Here is a 20,444-nt window from a genome sequence, read left to right as displayed (position 1 = left end):
CTGCATCATGGAAAAAAATGAAGAAAGCAGATTTCCAAGGGCCTTGATTACTATTAGGGCTCTACGAAAATTCAGAAAGTAGCTTTGAATGCACTCAGCTAGGGATATAGATGGGTGTAGCTTCCAAAGCAGTTTTGTGAAAAAGTATTTTCATATATGCTCCTGCACATTGCAAATTACCTCTTTTGACTGCTTTGTGTAATTCCATTTAAACCAGCTATATAATATTTTCTTTGTCAGCAGAGACATCATTCAACCAAGAATGAAATACTAATAGTAGTCTTATTATTTTCAACAATAACTGAAAGTATAAAATAAAAGTATCATTAGTATCTCTGTGCAAAGGTAAACTGTAGTCTAATGAAAGGGTGGATAACTTGAATCACATGGCCACATATGTCCCTCAAAGCCTAGAGTGCAGTTCCCAGGTTCCACTAAAAGTTAATTGAAATGTGACAGAAGATATTACCTGCAACTGAAAAGTTGCTGATTGAGATAAATTGGAGATTTAGAACAAAGTCTACTGATATGCTAACTCAACATTTCATTTTGATGAGATTCAGATGAAACAGTAGAATTGATGAACTCCCTGTTCATGATAATGGACTGGATGATGTTTAACAAATCAAAGTTGACATTAGCTGAGGCAGAGATGCTACTAATGGTTTGTTTATTTGTCCAGGTGAGTGTTCTGGATGGAACTTCTACTCCTCCCCTCAAGGATCAGTTTCACAGGTCAGGACTGATTCTGAAACCATTCTTGTCTTTAAATACAAAAATGAACTCTGTACCCTGGTTATAGTAGTCCATGCCCTGTAACCTCTTTAGATTATTGCAAAATGCTGTATCAAGAGTATTGCCTGAAACTGGGTGATAAGAACATCTAGCAGTTTGTTATGATCTTCATTGGCTCCAAACCACATTTGGTCCCAGTTCAAAGTGCTGGTTTTAACCTATAAAACTCTTCATGGCTTGGGACCACCATATATGAACAAATGCTTCTTCTCATGTTCTGACTCACACTGTATGTAATCTTTCAAGGATCTGCTCCATATGCTCCCTCTTACTGAGACTACCCAAGAGTGGGCGTTTTCAATCATAGTACCCCAATGTTGGAATTCTCTCCCCAATGTATACCTGGCATGTCTTTAATATTTTTTTAGTACCAGTAAAATAATTTTTATTCTCTTAGGACTTTCAAATATATGTTAATCCTACTATGGTTTTAATTTTTTATTGTTATTTTTGTAGTACATAGTATTAGTAATCCTCGCAAAAACAAATTGCTCATTTTTTTCAAGGATAAAAGAAGGAAAAAAGATTCCTTCCCTCCTTTGTGGTGCATCTCTCTTTCTCTCTCACTTTCTCTCAGTCACTGCTGGATGTTTCCAGTTTAAAACCGTATTTTGCAACCATGTCAACTTTAAAATATGTGGATTTTAACTTCCAGAATTCCCCAGCCAGCATTATGGGAGTTCTGGGAATTGAACTGCATTTCAAAGAAGCCAATGTTCAGAAATAATGTATTGTTTATACAAAGTGGAAGGGCGTAGTTCACTTATTCTTGTAGATATTAGATCAAAAATAAGGAACGGCTTGCACTGCTTGCTAAAAGGACAAAGCAAGTTTAAAAGTTTTGGAGCTCCTTCAAAAGTTTCAGAAAGTTTACATTTCCATTGACAGGGGGCCATAATCTAAAACCATATGGAAATTTCTTAAAGTTGGTACAGGCTGTCTGAAAATGTTGTAAAACGGATATCCATATCCAAACTGCCAAGTGCTAAACACATATGATTTTACTTTTAATATACTGTTTTGTTTATTACTGATTTCAGTATTTGTTTTGGTATTTGTGTACCTCACTTTAGTACAGATAAAAACAAAATGCTTTATTTATGAAATGGGTTTGCCACCTAACTCACCACAAGGTTAGACTTCATGGTAATACAAATTTGTTAGGAAGCGGGTAAACAAATAGAACAGTTGTCGAAATAGACATGTACAGTATACAACTGATTTAAGTCGCAATCTGATACATATTTTAATCCAATAAAACTATAGTTTTACAGTAGTATACTTCAATATTAATCTGCTCTGGGAAAAACTATTTTTTCAGATGATGCATACATCACCTCAGGCATTACTTACCCTGCTTTTCTTTTCTTTTTTTAATGTGAGAGAAAACAGAGATCTGTCAAGCCCATTTTTGTCAGTGACAAATACTTTTTATAATAGATCTATTACATTACAAACAAGGCATCAATACTTCATAGGCCTTATCCACTGCAAGTAATGTACATACTGAATCTTAGGTTTTAAAATACACCCTCAAAACCGATTTTGGCTTATCCTCAAATCGGCTTATGAGCAATATATATGGTAATACTTTTTAAAAGTATCTCTACGTACTTGTGAATAAACTCATCCAAAAGGTAGCTGGCTCATCTCAGGGACTAAACTGACTCATGGATAAACTAACTGTGAAAATTAAAACACATGAAAATTTCAAGGTCTGGCTTGGCTTATCACAGGTAGCATATTTTTCATAGTATTTTCATTAAAAATTTGAGGATCAGATTATCTGCAGATGGTCTTATCCACGAGAATATACAGTAATAGATTATGGCTTGGATTTATGAAAAATCACCAGCTCACCCCAATACTGATCCTTCATCACCAATGCTTTTCTTCTTCCAGTGTGACTGAATCCTTTTATTCTTTGATCCTGTTGCCCACTGAAATATTTAAAATATTTAAGGAAAACTGAGCATAAGATACATTTTGAAAAATCACCAAACATGTAACATAAATTGATATACAAATTTTTTTGTCTAATAAACACACTGTTGAATAAGATTTTGATTGTAGAACTATAATTTCCAATAGATTAGTTTCCAATGGATGGAACTAATCTAGGTATGGATAAGAAACTTCCTAACAGTGAGGACAATTAACCAGTGGAACAGCTTGCTGTCAGAAGTTGTGGGTGCTTCATCACTGGAAGTTTTTAAGAAGAGACTGGACAGTCACTTGTTTGAAATGGTATAGGGTCTCCTGCTTGAGCAGGGGGTTGGACTAGAAGACCTCTAAAGTCCCTTCCAGGTCTATTCTGATTGATTGATTGATTGGACTGATTGACTGACTATAACATTTGGAGAACTGAATTTGATATTTTCATTCCCACATCAAATCAGGAAGTTTGAATTAGTAGAATCACATTGAAATGCAAAGTAAATGTCAATCAACAAGCAAACAGTACAAGTTCAGCGGGAGCTTTTTTTGCATAACAATATGCCCTTATTTAGTTTTAATCAAAAATTTATCTAATAATTCAAAACTTGCTCTAAGTGAATCTACTTAACCTCCATTTAAGCTGACAGAATTTTGCTTACAATTAAAGACATCTAATTATCAAAAATAAAACTGGCAAATTACTAATTCTCCGGGACTATTAGTGGAGATAGACAAAGTTGTCAAATTCAAATTAAATGTAGCCATTCCTCTTCTATCAGAGTGCTTAAGGTATCACAGTCAAGCAAAACCAAAACAGATGCATCTGTCACTCTCAGCAGAATTTCCTCCAAATCCATCTTAATATAATGAACTGATGTTCAGACCTAATGAAAAGCTATGCACAACAGAAGTTAAATGCATACAGGCATGATCGAAGTAGGTTGCTGAGTGCCCTGCAGGGGGGAATGGAGAAGCATTCATGTAGTCAGATGGACTTGCTGATATTCAGTGCATTTCACCTATAGGTTGTACCCTACATCAGTTAAGAGGACAGGAAATGCTAGCATTTTATTTAATCTTTCCAGGAATGTTACACCATTCAATGGAATAGGACTTCTGTTTTGTCTGCACGGGGATTCAGGATTTTCTTAACTTTCTTGGTATCAGTTGAATGGACAGATAGTGAGCTTAATAAATACAGGCAATCCTGGCATAATGACAGTAGTTGGAACTGGAATTTACATCACTAAGTGATGCAGTTATAAAATGTGACATCACTCACACCACCACACTGCTTAGCAACAGCAATACTGGCAGTCCCTAGTAATGGGACCAGGTGGTCCATTAAGTTAGCAGCTCACATAACCATGACTTCCAGTTTCCTGCCGGCTTCCCCTTTGACTCTGCTTATAGGAAGCTGGCAGGGAAGGTCACAAATTGCAATATGTGACTATGAGACATTGGAATGGTGGAAAATCAAGGTCCATTGCTGAAAGCGTGGATTGGGATCATGTGACCATGAAGGCACTGCGACGCCTGGAACTTCAAGGACTGGTATAAGTACAACTCATTCAGCCCTATTACAAATTAATTTTTGAATGAGTAGTTGTTAACCAAGGACCACCTCTACACTGATCAGGCACAGTTGAAAATACCAGACCAACTCAACCAGCTCATGTAGATGTTAAACAGCAGAGAAACAAGACAGAATTTGTTCTATTACATTCCTAAAAAAATAAAAGCTGAAGGATTGATCAACCTGTTTCCTATGAATTTTCATACTGGCTATTATAGCAATTATGAGAATTGAAGGGCATTTACTTAGGTATGCTGTTCTAAAATTATGAAGTTAAGATCAGTTCTAGAATTATGAATTTAAGTTCCAGGTTTATCTGAAAATAAGCACCTCAAGATATTCTCTTGAATAACTGGTTTGTTCTTGAATATCAAATATTGCACTCATACAATTATACAATTACTGTATACTTTTTAAGTGATTATCAAATATCTAATTTTAAAAGTATGGTTAATAGACTTATCCAAGAGTAGTTTTTAAATTCTCCAAAATATTGAAAAAGAAAAAGGCTATTACTTACCCCTTGAAATGAATGTTGCCATTGGTGAATTAATTCAAATCTTGACAATGGAGATTGAATATGGTCATCATCTGGCTGTGTGTTTGATCTTTTCTTTGGTATTCGATACTGATAAAAAAAATTGCATTCATAGTTGCAGATCAAAAGAAAACAAAGGAATATTTAACAGCATAAGAATGTCTATGGAGATTCTCAGTCACCCAGGTCATGATTATCCCAAAGGTAACTGGACTTTCTTGTTTTTCTTTGAACACATTTTGCTTCTCATCCAAGAAGCTTCTTCAGCTCTGACTGAATGGTGGGGAATGGAAGGATTTATATTCCTTACAGACAGCTGGTCATTTGCATTTTTTTAGAGAGTCATTGAGGCCACCTGGAGGTTGTCTGTGTCCTCAGGGTCATTTAATAGTGCAAATGGGTGTGGAGCCTGCTCCACAACACAGTCAGTTCAGCAGTTCCAAGAAGGCTCCACACCCATTTGCGCTACTCTGGATACCTTGAGGACATAGATAAACCTCCAAGTGGCCTCAAGGACTCTCTAAAAGAATGCAAATGACCAGCTGTCTGCAAGGAATATAAATCCTTTCATTTCCCAACATTCAGTCAGAGCTGAAGAAACATCTTGGATGAGAAGTAAAACAGCTTCAAAGAAAAACAAGAAAGTCCAGTTGCCTCTTGAAAAAGCACCTTTAGGAAAACAGCACAAGAAGAAAAAAGGTTAAAGGACGAACTTGCTGCAAAGCATTATATATAGAGTAATATATATTTTACAAAGTCAGTACACATTTCAGAATATTCGTTATATATAGAATTTTAATTTGCATTTGCATTAAATAATTCACTGGTTGTTATTTATTTTATGTGCATTTATTTTCCATCCTAAGCAATGTACCAAATTGCCAAATTCAATGAAAACTTACATTTTGTGGATATGAAGATGATTTTCCAGATCCTTCCATAGTTGCAGCTGCATAAGATAGACAGAAAACAACACCTTAGTGTATCATGTCATAATTAGCATTTCCAAAAAGAGCTAATTAAGATTCACACAGTAATGCTAGGAGACATTATCTATTTCCCACATGTTAAAAGATATATATCTCTTGTGAATAAGTAACCTACTCTAATGATTACTTTTTTTCTAAAACAGTTTATAGCTCCACGGTAACTGCAGATCATAAGCTTGTCAAGATATAATGTAGAGATACTTATTTAAGTTGCGCTGATAAACAAATTTCTTCAATGATTCTCATCGTGTTTCAAGTCTCAGTTCAGATCATCACTTGCCATTATACCAACAATCTAAATCTGCAACATTGTCCCTTGTAAGGCAAATGTGAATTACCGCATGATATTTCTGATGCCATGCCAAGCAAACACATTTTTATTCTTCTAGGTATCATATTATGTACATTTTAACATTAACTCTTATCCTTGCTATTTTTTTTCTTCCATTCAATTGTGTCTGATTCTTCCAGACTGCCTGGATAAGCCCCTGCAGTTTTCTTGGCAAGGTTTTCCAGACGTAGTTTGCCATTGCCTCTTCCTGTGTCTGAAAGAAAGTGACTGGCTCAAACTCACCCAGCTGGCTCCATGCCCAGAGGGGACTAGAACTAAAGATCTCCTGGTTTCTAGCCTGATATCTTAGTCATCACACCATACTGGCTCTAACCTTGCCATAGATATTTTTAATAAATCTTATTTCTTCTATTTTACTGGTTCAGACTTAATCTTTGTAAATCATGCATTTTATCTGCTCTTTAAAGTTTTTAAACTTGTGATTTCAAATTTGCTGCTGATAAAATCTGTTTCTAAATGTTTAAAGTCTGAAACTAAAACAAAATGACTTACAAATTCTACAAGTATGGTGATCCAAATGGATTTTCAGGAAGACAACCAAATGAGTGATACTGGTGTTACTCAATGACAATGACTTTTTATGCCAAGAAGTGACATGCACTGCTGTACAGTTTTTAATCATATATAAAATGAACATTAATTATTAGTAGGTAGGATTTGTCTGTCGTATTAAGATCATGAGAAGTTACAGTATGGCTTTATACCACACTAGTGAGGCCACACTTAGAATACTATGTGTGTAGTTCTGATTACTATATAAAAAAGATGTTGAGATCCTGGAAAGTTTGCAGAGAACAGCAATAAAGATGATAAAGGATCTGGAGGCTAGGAATGTCTAGCCTATCAAAGAGAAAGTGTGATGGTTCTGTCAGATAACAACTCCAATGAGGAGGATCATCAAAAAGGGGTGATATGGGGCATCAGGTGGTTTTGGAGCTCAGTGGTTGAAAGAGAGGCATTCCTGGGAACATTGGGAAGTGGGGTGAGTGACTGGACAAGCACCCATGCAAACAGGAGATGGAGATGCATGATTGCCACCAGTCAGCTTGGAAAAGTGATCTGTGAGAAGACCAGCCGATGAGGCAAAACAGCAATGGGTCAACTCTGATGAGAAACAGTTGCCGCCCCTACCCAATCCATGGATGAGAGGAGCTGAACACTGAGAGGCACAGCAGAGCTCAGCGAAGCTACTCATGAGGAGGCAGCCTTACTCCTCCTAATGAGAAGCACCAGTTGGGTTGATTTAAGCAGATAGAGGGAGTTGGGTGGTTGTCAGAGACAATCATTTGTTTTTTCAGTGTGACATCTTCAGCTTCTTGCCTTGCTCTTTTGCTTCATCTCAGTGCTTTGTTCCTGGGCCATGGTTCATGCATTTAGTTTGAGGAAGACTTCATTGCCTTGACCTGGTATCTGGGACTCGTGTTTGAACTAGGACTTTCTTGGGGAGACCTGTTCTTCGCTTCATTGTCCTTCAGAACCACTGAAGCCAAACCGTTGGCATCCTTTTTGGTTTGCTTGCTGTCAATTTGCCTTCCTTCACTTCACACTTGAGCCTCGCTACTTTGTGCCCAGCCAGTCACCTCATTGTTGCCTCCATTAGTCCCATTGGTGAACTCATGTTGTCCTTGATGGAAGATGTCCAGTCACCGAGGTCGCTACAAACTGTGGGAAATTGAGTTGGGGTTTGGGGAATGCTATATCGTAGTTAGTTGTGAAATAAACAAATAAATCCTTCTCAAGTGCTACTTGTGTGATGTGGGACAGGACAGAAGGATTAGGAGGACAGGATATCTGTCTTTCAGTACTTGAGGGGTTGTCACAGAGAAAAGACCATTGACTTACTCTCCATAGCATCAGAGGGCAGGACAAGAAGTAATGGGTGGAAGCTTATTAAAGAAGTAAGGAGAAATTTTCTGAAAGCAAGATTAATCAGTGTAATACCTTGCCTCCTAGTGTTGTGGGTGCTCCATTACTGGAGGTTTTCAAAAATAGACTGGACAATCATTTGACAGGGATAGTATGAGACTCCAACTATGAGCAGAGCATTAGACTATGATTCTATGTTATATTTATGTATAATGATACTCTGTTTTAACCCAATATCCAGCATTGTTATTATTTCATAGGTACGTTTTTTCTGCTTAAACAAAAGGAAAATGAAATTGTAGCTGTCTCTAAGTACAGATAAATCATTGCAGTTTTTTTGATCAGCAGAACTAGTAACAATTTAAACAAATAAACTCTAGTAACTGTTCCCAGAGTCAGAAAGGCAGATAAAGAGAAGACATTTTCTTCATACATCTCTTTTCACAGCAAAAACATTTTCTAGAGGGAAGGAAGCCATTCAATTCATGCCTTAAGCTTAGCAGATTTAATTAATATGCTATGTCTGAACACATGACAAATCAAAAGCTGAGATAGAATCCAATTTGAAGAAAAAAAGTAATTAAGCTCTTCTTTTACCTTTAGCTTATACATACATGGAATTTGAATAATAATAATAATAATAATAATAAATAATAATAATAATAATAATAATAATAATAATAATAATAATAATAATAATAATAATAATAATAATAATAATAATAATAATGTTGGAAGGAACCTTGGAGGTCATCGAGTCCAACCCCCTGCTTAGGCAGGAACCCTAAACCATTTCAGACAAATGGCTGTCCAGTCTCTTCTTAAAAACTTCCAGTGTTGGAGCATTCACCGCTTCTGGAGGCAGGTTGTTCCATTGGTTAATTGTTCTAACTGTCAGTTAGAACAATTAACCAATGGAAGTTGCTTCTCTCCTTGATCAGTTTCCATCTGTTGCTTCTCGTCCTGCCTTCAGGCGCCTTGGAGAATAGCTTAACTCCCTCTTCTTTGTGGCAGCCCCTGAGATATTGGAACACTGCTATCATGTCCCCCCTCGTCCTTCTCTTCGTTAAACTAGACATACCCAATTCCAGCAACCGTTCCTTATATGTTTTAGCCTCCAGTCCCCTAATCATCTTTGTTGCTCTTCTCTGTACTGTTTCTAGAGTCTCAGCATCTTTTTTACATCGTGGTGACCAAAACTGGATGCAGTATTCCAAGTGTGGCCTTACTAAGGCATTGTAAAGTGGTATTAATACTTCCTGTGATCTTGATTCTATCCCTCTGTTAATGCAGCCCAGCACTGTGTTTGATTTAATAAACAAATTATGATCAATTAAAATAAATAATAAATTAAGCTCTGTATAACAAAAAGAGCAAGGGAGAACTAAGTACTTTTATTGTCCAAATGATTCTATGGTATCTAGATGTTAAGTCAAGTCTCACTACCTATAGATGCCACAATAATTTTTCTTTTAATATTTTTTAAATTAATGATTTATTTAAAAATGTTTAGAGAGCTATCTTGCATGGGATGAGGAATGGGTTGAACATTTCAACTACTCACTCAGTGTCTTTATTTTATTCCTTATATAACTCAGGGTGTTTGTGTGTGTAAAAGAAAGTTGAGGTTTCCCTTTCTTTCTGTTGGTTTGAATAATAGAACCATGATTACAGTAAATAAATTTCTACAAATCATAATTTTAAATTGAATTAAGAAAGGACTCAGCCTGAATTACTGCTTTATTCACTTTCTGTGTGTTATGCTAAACCTAATCAAACACAATATAGTGTGCAAACCTGGTGTCTCAGGCTAGCAGTTGAAAAACAGGCTAAAGTAAGATGCAATTGTCGTCTTCTTGTAGGAAGATAAAATACATAGTATCAGGTATACCATTCCTGTCCCATGGTTTAATTCTTAAGATCATATTTTATAAGTGATGAATAATTGGAGCAAAACAGTTGCTTAAACAGTGTAAATAATGACAGATTAAGTGTAGCACATCAGAAGCCATAAGGCTGAGAAAGTCTTCCTAAATATATTTATTAAACTTATAGTCCCAAAATGAACTGATGACAGCCATTCATTCAGGCAGGCAGGCTTATATCCTTCCCTAATTGTCAACAGAGTGAATGGTGAGCATTCCTTTACATATATGAGATTGCATAATAAACCTTTTCTTATGACATACTATAATAAAAAGATTAATACTTCTAGTTTGGCAGAATTTCGGCAATATAGGTAGTTTTTGACTTACAACCTCGATTGAGCCCAAAATTTATGTTGCTAAGTGAGATATTTGTTAAGTGAGTTTTGCCCCATTTTACGATCTTGCTTGCCACAGTTGATAAGTGGATCACTGCAGTTGTTAAGTTAGTAACATGGTTGTTAATTTAATCTGATTTACCCATTGACTTTGCTTGTCAGAATGTCACAAAAAGTGATTCCAGGATACTGTAACTGTCATAAATATGAATCAGTTGCTAAGCATCTGAATTTTGATCCCATGACCATAAGGATTCTGCAATGATCCTAAGTGTGAAAAGTAGTCATAAGTCACTTTTTTCAGTGATGTCGTATGGTCAGTAAATGAACTGCTGTAAGTTGAGGACTACATGTATAACCCTTGATAACACTGAAGCATCACATGGAAAAATATTCTACAGAGTAACATTGTCAGACCATGCATAATCAAAGAGGAAAAAAGTTAATATCCCTCATATTGACAAATAGTTTGGGGAAAAAAGCAAGTGACACACAAGATTAATATTGGTGAAAGATAATTACACCTTAAATATTGCTAAAGGAACATTTAGCATATAACAAAGGATCATTTGCAATATACAACAAACATTAAAAATATATGCAATCGCTAGTTAACATAGTACAACTTGTACAGCACCACCAAAGAGTGTAGTCCCTGCATTTCATGGCCCCTCTGTCTTAACGTCAATATTTTCGTCTACCCTTTTATATAGTGCCAGATGGGGGAATAATATCCACGCATCAAAAACACGTCTAACTCACGCCAAGTGTTGATATAATAAAGAACCTATTAAAAGATTCTGCTTTCACTGCAAGGGACTTACATGAAGTCCCTTATTAAAAAAAAGCCGAATCACCCTAAGGAAACGAACAGTACGAGACTAACGGCAGCAGCATATACCTATAATGTAATAAAACCGTGCACTTGTGGTCCTCGGGAAGTGTTGCTTTCTGAATATAGAAAATGCACAAAAATCCGATCCAGAAGGAACAGAACGGGATTAATGCTCATAAAAACACGACAGTAACTGCACTGTTGTTACCATTTATCCAGCAAGAGACACTATTACCCTGCCCACCTCGCCATTTAAGGGGCGTACCATATTGCCCTGCCAAATGCTTTAAACCCCTCCGCAGAGCTTCCTCCAAGGCTTCCGCGCAGAACCTACCGTTCCTCCCGAAGGAAGGCCCTCGATTCTTGTTCCAGGAAAAACTAACCCTGAAACAGCTGTAATTACGATCGATCAGCCTGCCGATGTTTCTTTTCCCTCTCACCTGATCCGATGAAGCCGCACTATCCCTCCAACTACTCTCGCCTTTGTTGATTCGGATCGCCACCGGCAGATTGTTGCGCTGCCTCGCGTAGCATTTCGCGCCCACTTCCGGTACAGGCGCCGCCCTTTTGGAGCAATGTTGGTGTGAAAACCGGCAGCGAGGGATTGAAAGCCAGTCGTGGCTGGTCCAGTTTTGGGTCCTGGCGCATCTGCCGGCAGGATTGCTGCACAGATGTTTTGCGTTTCGGAGCGCTTCGATTACGCGCTCGTTCTCTGCCATCCAAGGACGTTGTGTAAGTCCTCTCAAGGAAGCGTCACTTTGCAATTCGCCAAAGTCGGAATTCTGTCCTAGCTTATTTTAAAACTATTTCCAATTAAGGAGAATTGAAAGATGGGGTTAATCCGTTAAAGAGAAAGTTGGGGTGGGGGGGAACAACTTAAAAACCCACATGAGCTGTGAAGTGGAAAATAAACTCATCCGCAATACCAGTCTGAAAACCAAGCGACTTTGCATGACCTGCATCTGGAGTAGAGGTATTCTATAAATGGGTCATGAAAGTCTTGTCAATTTTAAGAGTAAATTATATTTAGTGCACTAGACTTTACATTAGTAAAGACTAAAAGACTGAGTTAAGCTTTGGAAATAGTTGAGTCTAAGAATTAGCTATTGTTCTCTTTTGAGAATATTATTACCTTCAACCCAGTATCCCATTTACCTAACCATAAGAAATTGTGCTTTATTCATGTTTATTTTCTTCAGAAAAAGCAACCACTGTCTTATAGATTGCTCTTGTAAATATGAGTTGGTAAAAATGTAAATCAAGGTAATCAATACAGCAATTCCATAAAAAGTAACCATCTAGCTTTTACCAGAAATGAATCCAGAACATCTGCTCTTAGTTGAAATCTCTAATTGTGATGCTACTAGATGAATAAGCTTTGATATTACTGATAAATGGGCTTTAGTCTCACTAGAGTTTTATTCAATTATTGCTGTATTGAGGCAGTTGTAATGAAGATAGGCATTATTTCTCTGTAACAACAGTTAGGTGTCACTGTAAAACACTACTGGGAAAATTATTGTTTAGCTAATCCATCATTGCTAACATGTTTAGGGGAAAGGAAAAATTATAAGAAATAAATCAGAAATGGAAAACTTGTAAATGGAAGATGACATTTTTGGGTTTGTATTCTTCCCTTTGTGAGCCAAAGCAATTATAAAATAACCCATGAAAACACTCAACTTTCCTTAAACTTTTTAAATCCCAATTTTAAGTTATTTTTCCAGATTTAATAATTAATGATTATCACTGAAGTGATTTGGTTGCACTTTTCAGCTAGTTGTGCAGTCTCTTATGGCTGGCTCTAGATTTTTTTTTTCCATTGCCTCTGTTCACTACCCTGGAAGGTATAATTTTCTTAGCAACTATAAATCAGTCTAAATTGTGCACATGCATTCTTGAAATAATATCTATACCTTTTCTAGATAGATGTGTTTAAATACACATTTTAGGTACATACAGATTTATAGCCCTTAATTCAGAAGTACCCTTGAAATACATAAAATACATTAAAAATAGTAGATAAATGTAGGCAAGAGTTTACATTTTTATGGATTATTAAAATACATTTTTATATTTCAACAAAGCTGACAAATGCAATAGTTCAGTTAATCAAGGAGTGGTTTAAAAAATTATATCATGATTACTATATTTTAAACATGAGGCAGATAAAAATAATTGTCTCAATACAATAATTTTAAGTCTACTTCAGTATAACACTGTTTTTAAGTGTAAACATGTTACACAGATCTTTAAAAATGTGCTTTGATTTTAAAAAGGAACACCAGTGTAAAAAACTATAGTAGCTTCTGTCACTACAGTCTAAGTAGTATTGGAAAACAACAGAGTTCTACAACTCATCACTCTGGCTTGGTCTATTTAGAGAGATTCCTGAAATAATAGACAGAAGTATCCAGAAGTCTTTGGCATTACTCAAGCAAGATGAGTGTGAGTATGGTTTGCACATAAATTCAAGTTTATGCAATTGTCTTAGAACATAATAGTAACTAGAATATATTATGTATTTTCTACAACATATTTTCTAAGCTTAAATAATAACAGCTATTTAGATACTCTGAAGAATATTGCTAGCTGGTACAACGTATCTTTTTACATTATAGTTCGGCATATATGGTCTATGTTTCCTGAGCCACTTTTGCATGTAGTTAAGCAAACTCTAGTGAAATATTAATAAAGTGATGAGTAGAGAGCATGTGAGGGGCCAATAAAAATTAATAACATGACAAATTATATTCCTGAAAAATATCTCCCATCTATATTAACATACATTTAATTCATAATATAGTTTAATGTATTTGGGCATAGTGTGATAATTGTTACAGCCTATCATATGCAAGTGATGCTATAATAGTTTGTCCAAACAATTAAAAATACTGAATTAATATCAAAAGCAATAACTTCTTGCTTAAGAAAGATATCAAAGTTTTAGGATTTGATTATTAGATTTGTTATGACTATAGAAAGATTGGGTGTTTCTATTAGTATGAGATATTTTATATTGTATATTTTTAAGGTTTATATTTAAACTTAAAATAAGTGGTTATTTTGTTATATAATTTTAGTGTTTTTTATTGTTTATTATTTATATGATTTTTTTTTTATTTAGTGTAAGAGGTTATTTTATTATACTCTCTGAGCTTGATTATTTGCCTGCAGGCATTTCATTACCCAGAAAGGTATCATCTTCAATGTGATAACACTAATAATATCTGATGTTACATCTGAAACCTAATGCATTTAGATCTAGCCAACTGAAAGTAGTTCTGCTTTGAGTTTCTTGAAGTAGGGCAAAAATAAAGGACATGTTCTAACCAAAGGTAGTATATGTAATTTTGAGTCATGCTGATTTCAGTAGATGAGAGATAATTGCTTGTTTAACTCTTCCCCTTGGGTCAATATGATTGAAGTAACACTTTTCACATGTTTCAAAATCATATTCCTAGAGCTTGTAGTTCAAATATAATTTTTACTGTTTTATGACAATATATGAAAGCAATATTGTGTATACCATCTCTACATTTTTAATAAAGGTACATGTTTTTAATAAAATTGTTAGAGAAACTTGAAAACTTTTAAGAAGTGAAATATGTTTTAATACAATTTCTTTATAGTGGCTACAAATGATTGAAGATGTGACCTTCAGGAAAATAATAAATAAATCAGACTGCCCAGAAAAACTTAAATATGACTTTAACAAAAATGGTGAGCTTAAGCATGTAGATACTAATGAACCTTTTGTTTTTAATTATCAGAAGTCATATAAAGATAATCACAAACGTTACCAAATTCTTGGACAGCTAGTAACTCAGTATGTTTATGAGCTCCTTGAAAAAACCTTCAGTCTGCAGAAGATTCACATCCCAACATACGTAGCAGACAGTAAAATTTGTAGTTTCTTTTTCATGAGTGAGAATGCATTGAAAAATAGTTCAACTTTACTTGTCCTTCTTCAAGATCAGGGGTCATTTCGTGCAGGCCAGTGGGCACAGACGACAATAATACATGAAGGCCTTCAACATGGATCTCAGATACCTTTCATTACAATGGCTCTACAGTACTCTTGGGGAGTGATTGTTTTAAATCCTAATGACAATTTTGTAGATCTGACAGAGAATGAGGCTATTTGTCCTTTAAATTTATCATGGGCAGTCCCAAAGAGAAACAGCAGTAACCCCGAAGAACATACGACCTATGTTTGGGATCACTTCATTTCAAAGACTGCATCTAGAAATGTAGCTTTCATTGCCCACGGCTATGGGGGATTGATTTTTATCAACTTGCTCATGCAAAGAACTTTGGAAGTGATGAACAAAGTGTATGCTGTTGCACTTATTGACTCTAAGCATCACATGAAACATCAGACACAAGGCAATTTTGAGGTAGAAACATGGATATGTAAGCACTGTCAAGAGTGGGTATCAAATAGTAAGCCTATAGATAGGTCAGTAGGCTACCTTATGAAAATGGATTGTCCTATAGTCTCCACCGGATCTGAAAAGTACAGTATGGCTCCATCCTTTAGCCTGCAGTCCATCTTCAAATATCTAAAGAATGCACTGAAAGCTAGTATTAAAGACAATTTCAGTCGATCACCTATTGCAACAAGGAGCAAAAATGCCATGAAAAAAAATTAATATGTTTCTCATAGTTTCTTCTGTCAGAAAAAAAATGTATTTGATGCAAATGCCTAGGCACACTCTTAAGGTAAACTATTGTATGTAATAGATTATTTCTTCACTTTTGGCTGAAGCTGTTATGTTATGTAAGGTGCAATTTTGAATTCGGTGGTTAGGCTTTATTTTAGTTTTTGAAAGGATACTTTGTACAAATTTGTAATTTAGTGACAGTTTTTTCTTTCAATGTCTTACAAATAAATTCTTTGACAAAGCTTTTTAAAAACTCATTTAATCTGAACTATCAGTAAAACAATGAAAATGTAAATAAGATAAACATATATCAGAAATAAGTTTAAAATCTTGTTTGAAATATTAGTCAATTACCTGTACTTCAGATTAGCATAATTTTAAATGTTTTAAACCTCAGAGTACATTTATAGTATATCTATTCAAATCAGCAGAGAAATGTTCAACATTTCACAAAAATTACTGTTTAAAATTGTATTTATCTGATAGTACCACATCAAATTAGATTGATCTTATCTACTGTTAATATTAAGACTTTTTTAAAAAAGTTACTTTTAAAAAATCCCTTTTCTCTCGATTATTATCTACATTTTCAGTTCCATTTTACTTGAATACTGTTCTTTTTAAATGGTTCAGATTGGATTTAAATTACAATTTCAGTCAAGAGCCAATATTAAAACAAAGTAACATATTAAAATAAACATAAATCTCATATAAAAATTTCAACTTTCAAAAAGTATGAAAAACCAGGTTGAAAAGATGGGACATTAAAGTGTTTTTACAGGACTGTAAAAAATGTAGACTGAATATCTACAGAAAATGCATTCTACAACTTAGAGATGACAGAATAGACTGAATCCCAATTCATCACCAGGTGATTGGTATATTGAAAAATGAACTGACAATCTTAGAAGCAAGAATCATAGATACACTCAAGACAACTTGAGTCTAGATGATTTAGGGTTACTGGTGATAATCAGCATGTTATATGTCCTCTAGGAACTGGCAGACAGTGCAGCCAATTCCCAGAGGAACAGACATACATACTACCTCCAAATAGTCCTTGAACATTCTTCTACTGCATTTTGAACATGCAGAAGTTTCTGAGCTACTATAAAGCACTCCAATATAGAATACATTGAAGTAGTGTAGTCTGAAAGTTACCAGATACGCTACAGTGTGATTTTATTTTCAAGGAACAGATAGAGCTGGTTTTTTTTGGTTAGTGAAAAGCACTATTGGTCAAAGCTTTAACCTGAGGAAACAGGATGTGACCAGGATCTAGGAGGGTTCTCAAACTGTGCTATTTTTTTTCTGGACAATACAGCCCTGTCCTCTAGTTCAGGGATCCCCAACCCCCTGTCCGTGGACCGCATAGCAAAAACTGGTACATGCAAACAAGCAAAGCCCCATCCATGGGATGCAGGCAGCACAGGAAACCATGCCCCCTCCGGTCCATGGAAAAACCTCTCTCCACAGAACCGGTCCCTAGTGCCCAAAAGGTTGGGGGTCGCTGCTCTAGATCATGATCCTTCAAAATAAAGATTTCCACTTTGTCTGATTTTAATTTCATTTTATTATCCTGCATCCAGCCCCTGTGGACATACATTTTAAAAAATATTGCCCCTTCTTGTGACTGAAATAGAGAAAAAGATTTGAGCATCATCAACCCATCTGTAATGCCTAGCACCAAACTTTAGAACTAACACAGCCTGATAGTCTTACAGAAAGGATTGATAAATCATCTATTAGACTAAGGCTGTCTTCAAATTAGTTTGAAGTATGTCTAGATAATCTTTCTTGAAGCTGGTTAGCCACAACCTCTTTATAACTTTTCCCAAATACAGGAGACTAACCTACAATTTAAGAGACATATGGTAGATTTATTAATGTCTAAACAAGACATTCTATCCTTTCTCAATGAAGTATTAGCTAGGCCACAGTGAATTCAGCCACATTGGGCAAGAATCCAAATAGGCAGTGAATTGTACCATTCAAAGCAGCTTGCCCATATCCTCCAAAAGCACAAATTTATCCAATATTAATCTTATAAATTACTGGGCAACACATTACTGTAAATGACTCTGCAAAAATATTGAAATTTAAATTTTCTCAGCTGCAAAGGCTTTCTGCAAAAATCCATTAAAAATATCAAAGTAAGTCATAGCTTCTTACAGCAAATTTGAAACCGCTTTAACTATCTGGGAAAATTTTGCTGGATAGAAGCAGGTTGTGCCTTATGCCCAGAATAAAATTGCATATTTGTTGTACATATAGTGTAGTACCAGTTTGCTATGCCTTAGTAATTTATGATGAATCCTCTTCTGTGTTCTAGTTATTTACCTTGTCTGTATACTATAAGCTAATTTTGAAGAGAACTAGAGAGGCTATTTAGGAGTGATCCTATCTCTCACTCTAAAGAGTTCCCTATTCCAAGGGCAATTGACAAAATCACCTTCATAAGCAACGGTAAAATGGTAAAACTCTAACGGCCATCACCCTTGTGCTTTGAGCAAAAGACCAGATCCAGCATGAAAACAGCACTGTGACTCAGCACTGGAATAAATAGGATAGTGTTATATTGGTTTTGGCATCTATGAATTCCTGGAACACACCAAATAGCATCAGAAATGTATTCTGGGATTTGCCACCAAGATTTGCATCTATATGAAATCTCTTGGAAAGGTAACCTGATGGTTCAGGATAGTTTCACCAATACGATGATATCCAGTTATACAGCTTTGCCCCAGGCCCAATGGGAGATACTGTAAATTTCCCATGTTGGTGCCTGAAGGCTGTCAAGGAAAAACACACTCAAACTTCACTCTATATTACAGAATGGTTGTTAAATCATAAGTTTTCTGATTCCAGGATTGTATCATCTTTGACTCTTTACTGGCTATGCTGCCCATAATGCAAATTTGAAACCTCGAGTCTTTCTGAACAATCAGCTCCCATACACAGCATGGTCAGGGGGGCCTTTGTCTGATAAACCAGTTGCAACTCAAAGGTGCTTTTTCAAGAGGCAACTGGACTTGCTTGTTTTTCTTTGAAGACGTTTCGCATCTCATCCAAAAAAGCTTCTTCAGCTCTGACTGGATGGATTTTGCAACCTTATTTAGAATATAATATTCTGAGGACAATCATATACGCCTTTGTCTTCTGATTAGATTAATATGGGGCTGCCCTTGAACACTCCCCAGAAGTTTCAGGTGGTCCAAATTGCAGCAATCCAGTTTGGTCTAGTGGTTAAGGCACCTGGATAGAAAGTGGGCCACAGTTCAAGTCCCACCTTACCATAAAAGCCAGTTGGCTGACTTTTGGGTCAGTCACTCTCAGTCCTACTCACTTCACAGGGTTGTTGTAGGGAACATAGGAGGAGGGTGTGTTGGACATGTTTGCAGCCAAGGTAGGATACAAATAAATAAATAAACCGATGTGCTCAATGGTCAGTCTTGATACTGCAGAGTTGAATTGGTTGGAGTCCATTTCCAAGTGAGCTGGTCACCAGCTTTAAAGCCCTATATGGCCTGAATATTTAAGAGACTTGTCTTTCCCAAATATACTGTCTCATCTAGATGAGCAGTGTCTACAAAGGATCCTGACCTATCAGACATTATGGCAGAAAGGTGGCCTAATATCAGGTATTCTGCTCTTATGGAATAGCTTGTCCCGAGCTGAATATGTCCCTCCTTGTGGCAACCTTGGAAGCTAGTAAGAACATGGCTTTTCAGGCAGCTTTTGAAGATTGATTCTAGAGCTATAGGCATCTATATATGTATGTCTCTGTATAGAAATCTATGCATTTTTTCTTATTGATGTTTTAAAATAGATTTGCACAAATAGATAAACTGGCAACTCCATAATCAGTCATACTATTTTATGAAATCTATTAGTGAAAGGACCATACACATAAAATTCTCACCTTATCCTGGAGTTCTGAAGAAAAGGAAAGAAGGATAAAAATCTGTTCTCTCCAGGCATCCTGGTAAAAATTACCTATCTAGTTTTAGGAACCATAGCTATAATCTGCTCTCCCAACATTCCGGAACCCACTTCACAATAGAAACAGAAGACAGAGTTCACCTTTTCTCATAGCCAGGTCTCAATTTTATCCACAATAATCAAATCATAAATAATTTTTGCTCTAAAATGACCTGTATCTACAGAGAAGATTAAATTATCCAGTTAGAATTGTTCCATATTTGTCAGCAGTTCTATTCCCCACAACTAGAATAATTGCTCCTACTTTACAGAACAATTCTGCTATTCCTCCCTCAACCATTCTATAATCAGTCTGTTTGAAACCATGAAAACAGACATTAAACAGCTCCCCCAAAGAACTCAGGTAGTAAGTTTGGGGGTGGACAGGAGGCAGGCTATCTACTGACAGCTGTATATAAGGCATGATTCCATCTTTAAAAGTCAAAGATTTTAGCACCACATCTCTCACATGGACTCCAAATTCTGGTTGATAAAATAGTTTTAGAGCTAAAACTTATCAGGACAAGCAGGACAAAGGCAAAAATATTTACAATTTTTTTCACTATCTCTAGGTCAAAAGGAAAAGGCAAAACAAACTTAGAGTGATTTCTATGGCTGGGTTCACATATGCTAAGTTGTGATTT

At 35.8% G+C, this 20,444-nt stretch overlaps 2 protein-coding genes across 2 annotated transcripts in view; one reads left to right on the top strand and one right to left on the bottom strand.

The window, feature by feature from the left end:
• SENP7 (SUMO specific peptidase 7) overlaps window positions 1–11,878 on the bottom strand; it is a 40,276-nt gene extending 28,398 nt beyond the window's left edge. The window contains exons 1-4 of the mRNA XM_029283604.1: window positions 11,487–11,878; window positions 5,750–5,796; window positions 4,830–4,937; window positions 2,656–2,735 (exon numbers count right to left, since the gene is read on the bottom strand). Of these exons, the coding sequence (XP_029139437.1) occupies window positions 2,656–2,735; window positions 4,830–4,937; window positions 5,750–5,796; window positions 11,487–11,871 (620 nt within the window). The 5' untranslated portion in view covers window positions 11,872–11,878. The remainder of the gene's footprint in view (window positions 1–2,655; window positions 2,736–4,829; window positions 4,938–5,749; window positions 5,797–11,486) is intronic.
• On the top strand, window positions 11,766–16,063 carry LOC107285117 (putative protein FAM172B). Its single transcript, XM_015813273.2, has 3 exons — window positions 11,766–11,884; window positions 13,536–13,600; window positions 14,785–16,063. Exons 2-3 carry the CDS (start codon window positions 13,595–13,597, stop codon window positions 15,805–15,807), a joined length of 1,029 nt encoding a protein of 342 aa, XP_015668759.1. The 5' UTR covers window positions 11,766–11,884; window positions 13,536–13,594; the 3' UTR covers window positions 15,808–16,063.
• The last annotated feature ends 4,381 nt before the right edge of the window (window positions 16,064–20,444 follow it).

This window comes from Protobothrops mucrosquamatus, unplaced genomic scaffold (genome assembly GCF_001527695.2).
Source record: "Protobothrops mucrosquamatus isolate PMUCROS unplaced genomic scaffold, P.Mucros_1.0 scaffold_68, whole genome shotgun sequence".
Classification (NCBI taxonomy): domain Eukaryota; kingdom Metazoa; phylum Chordata; class Lepidosauria; order Squamata; family Viperidae; genus Protobothrops; species Protobothrops mucrosquamatus.
The sequence above is the reverse complement of the archived record's forward strand: the minus strand, read 5'-3'. Positions and strand labels throughout refer to the sequence as shown.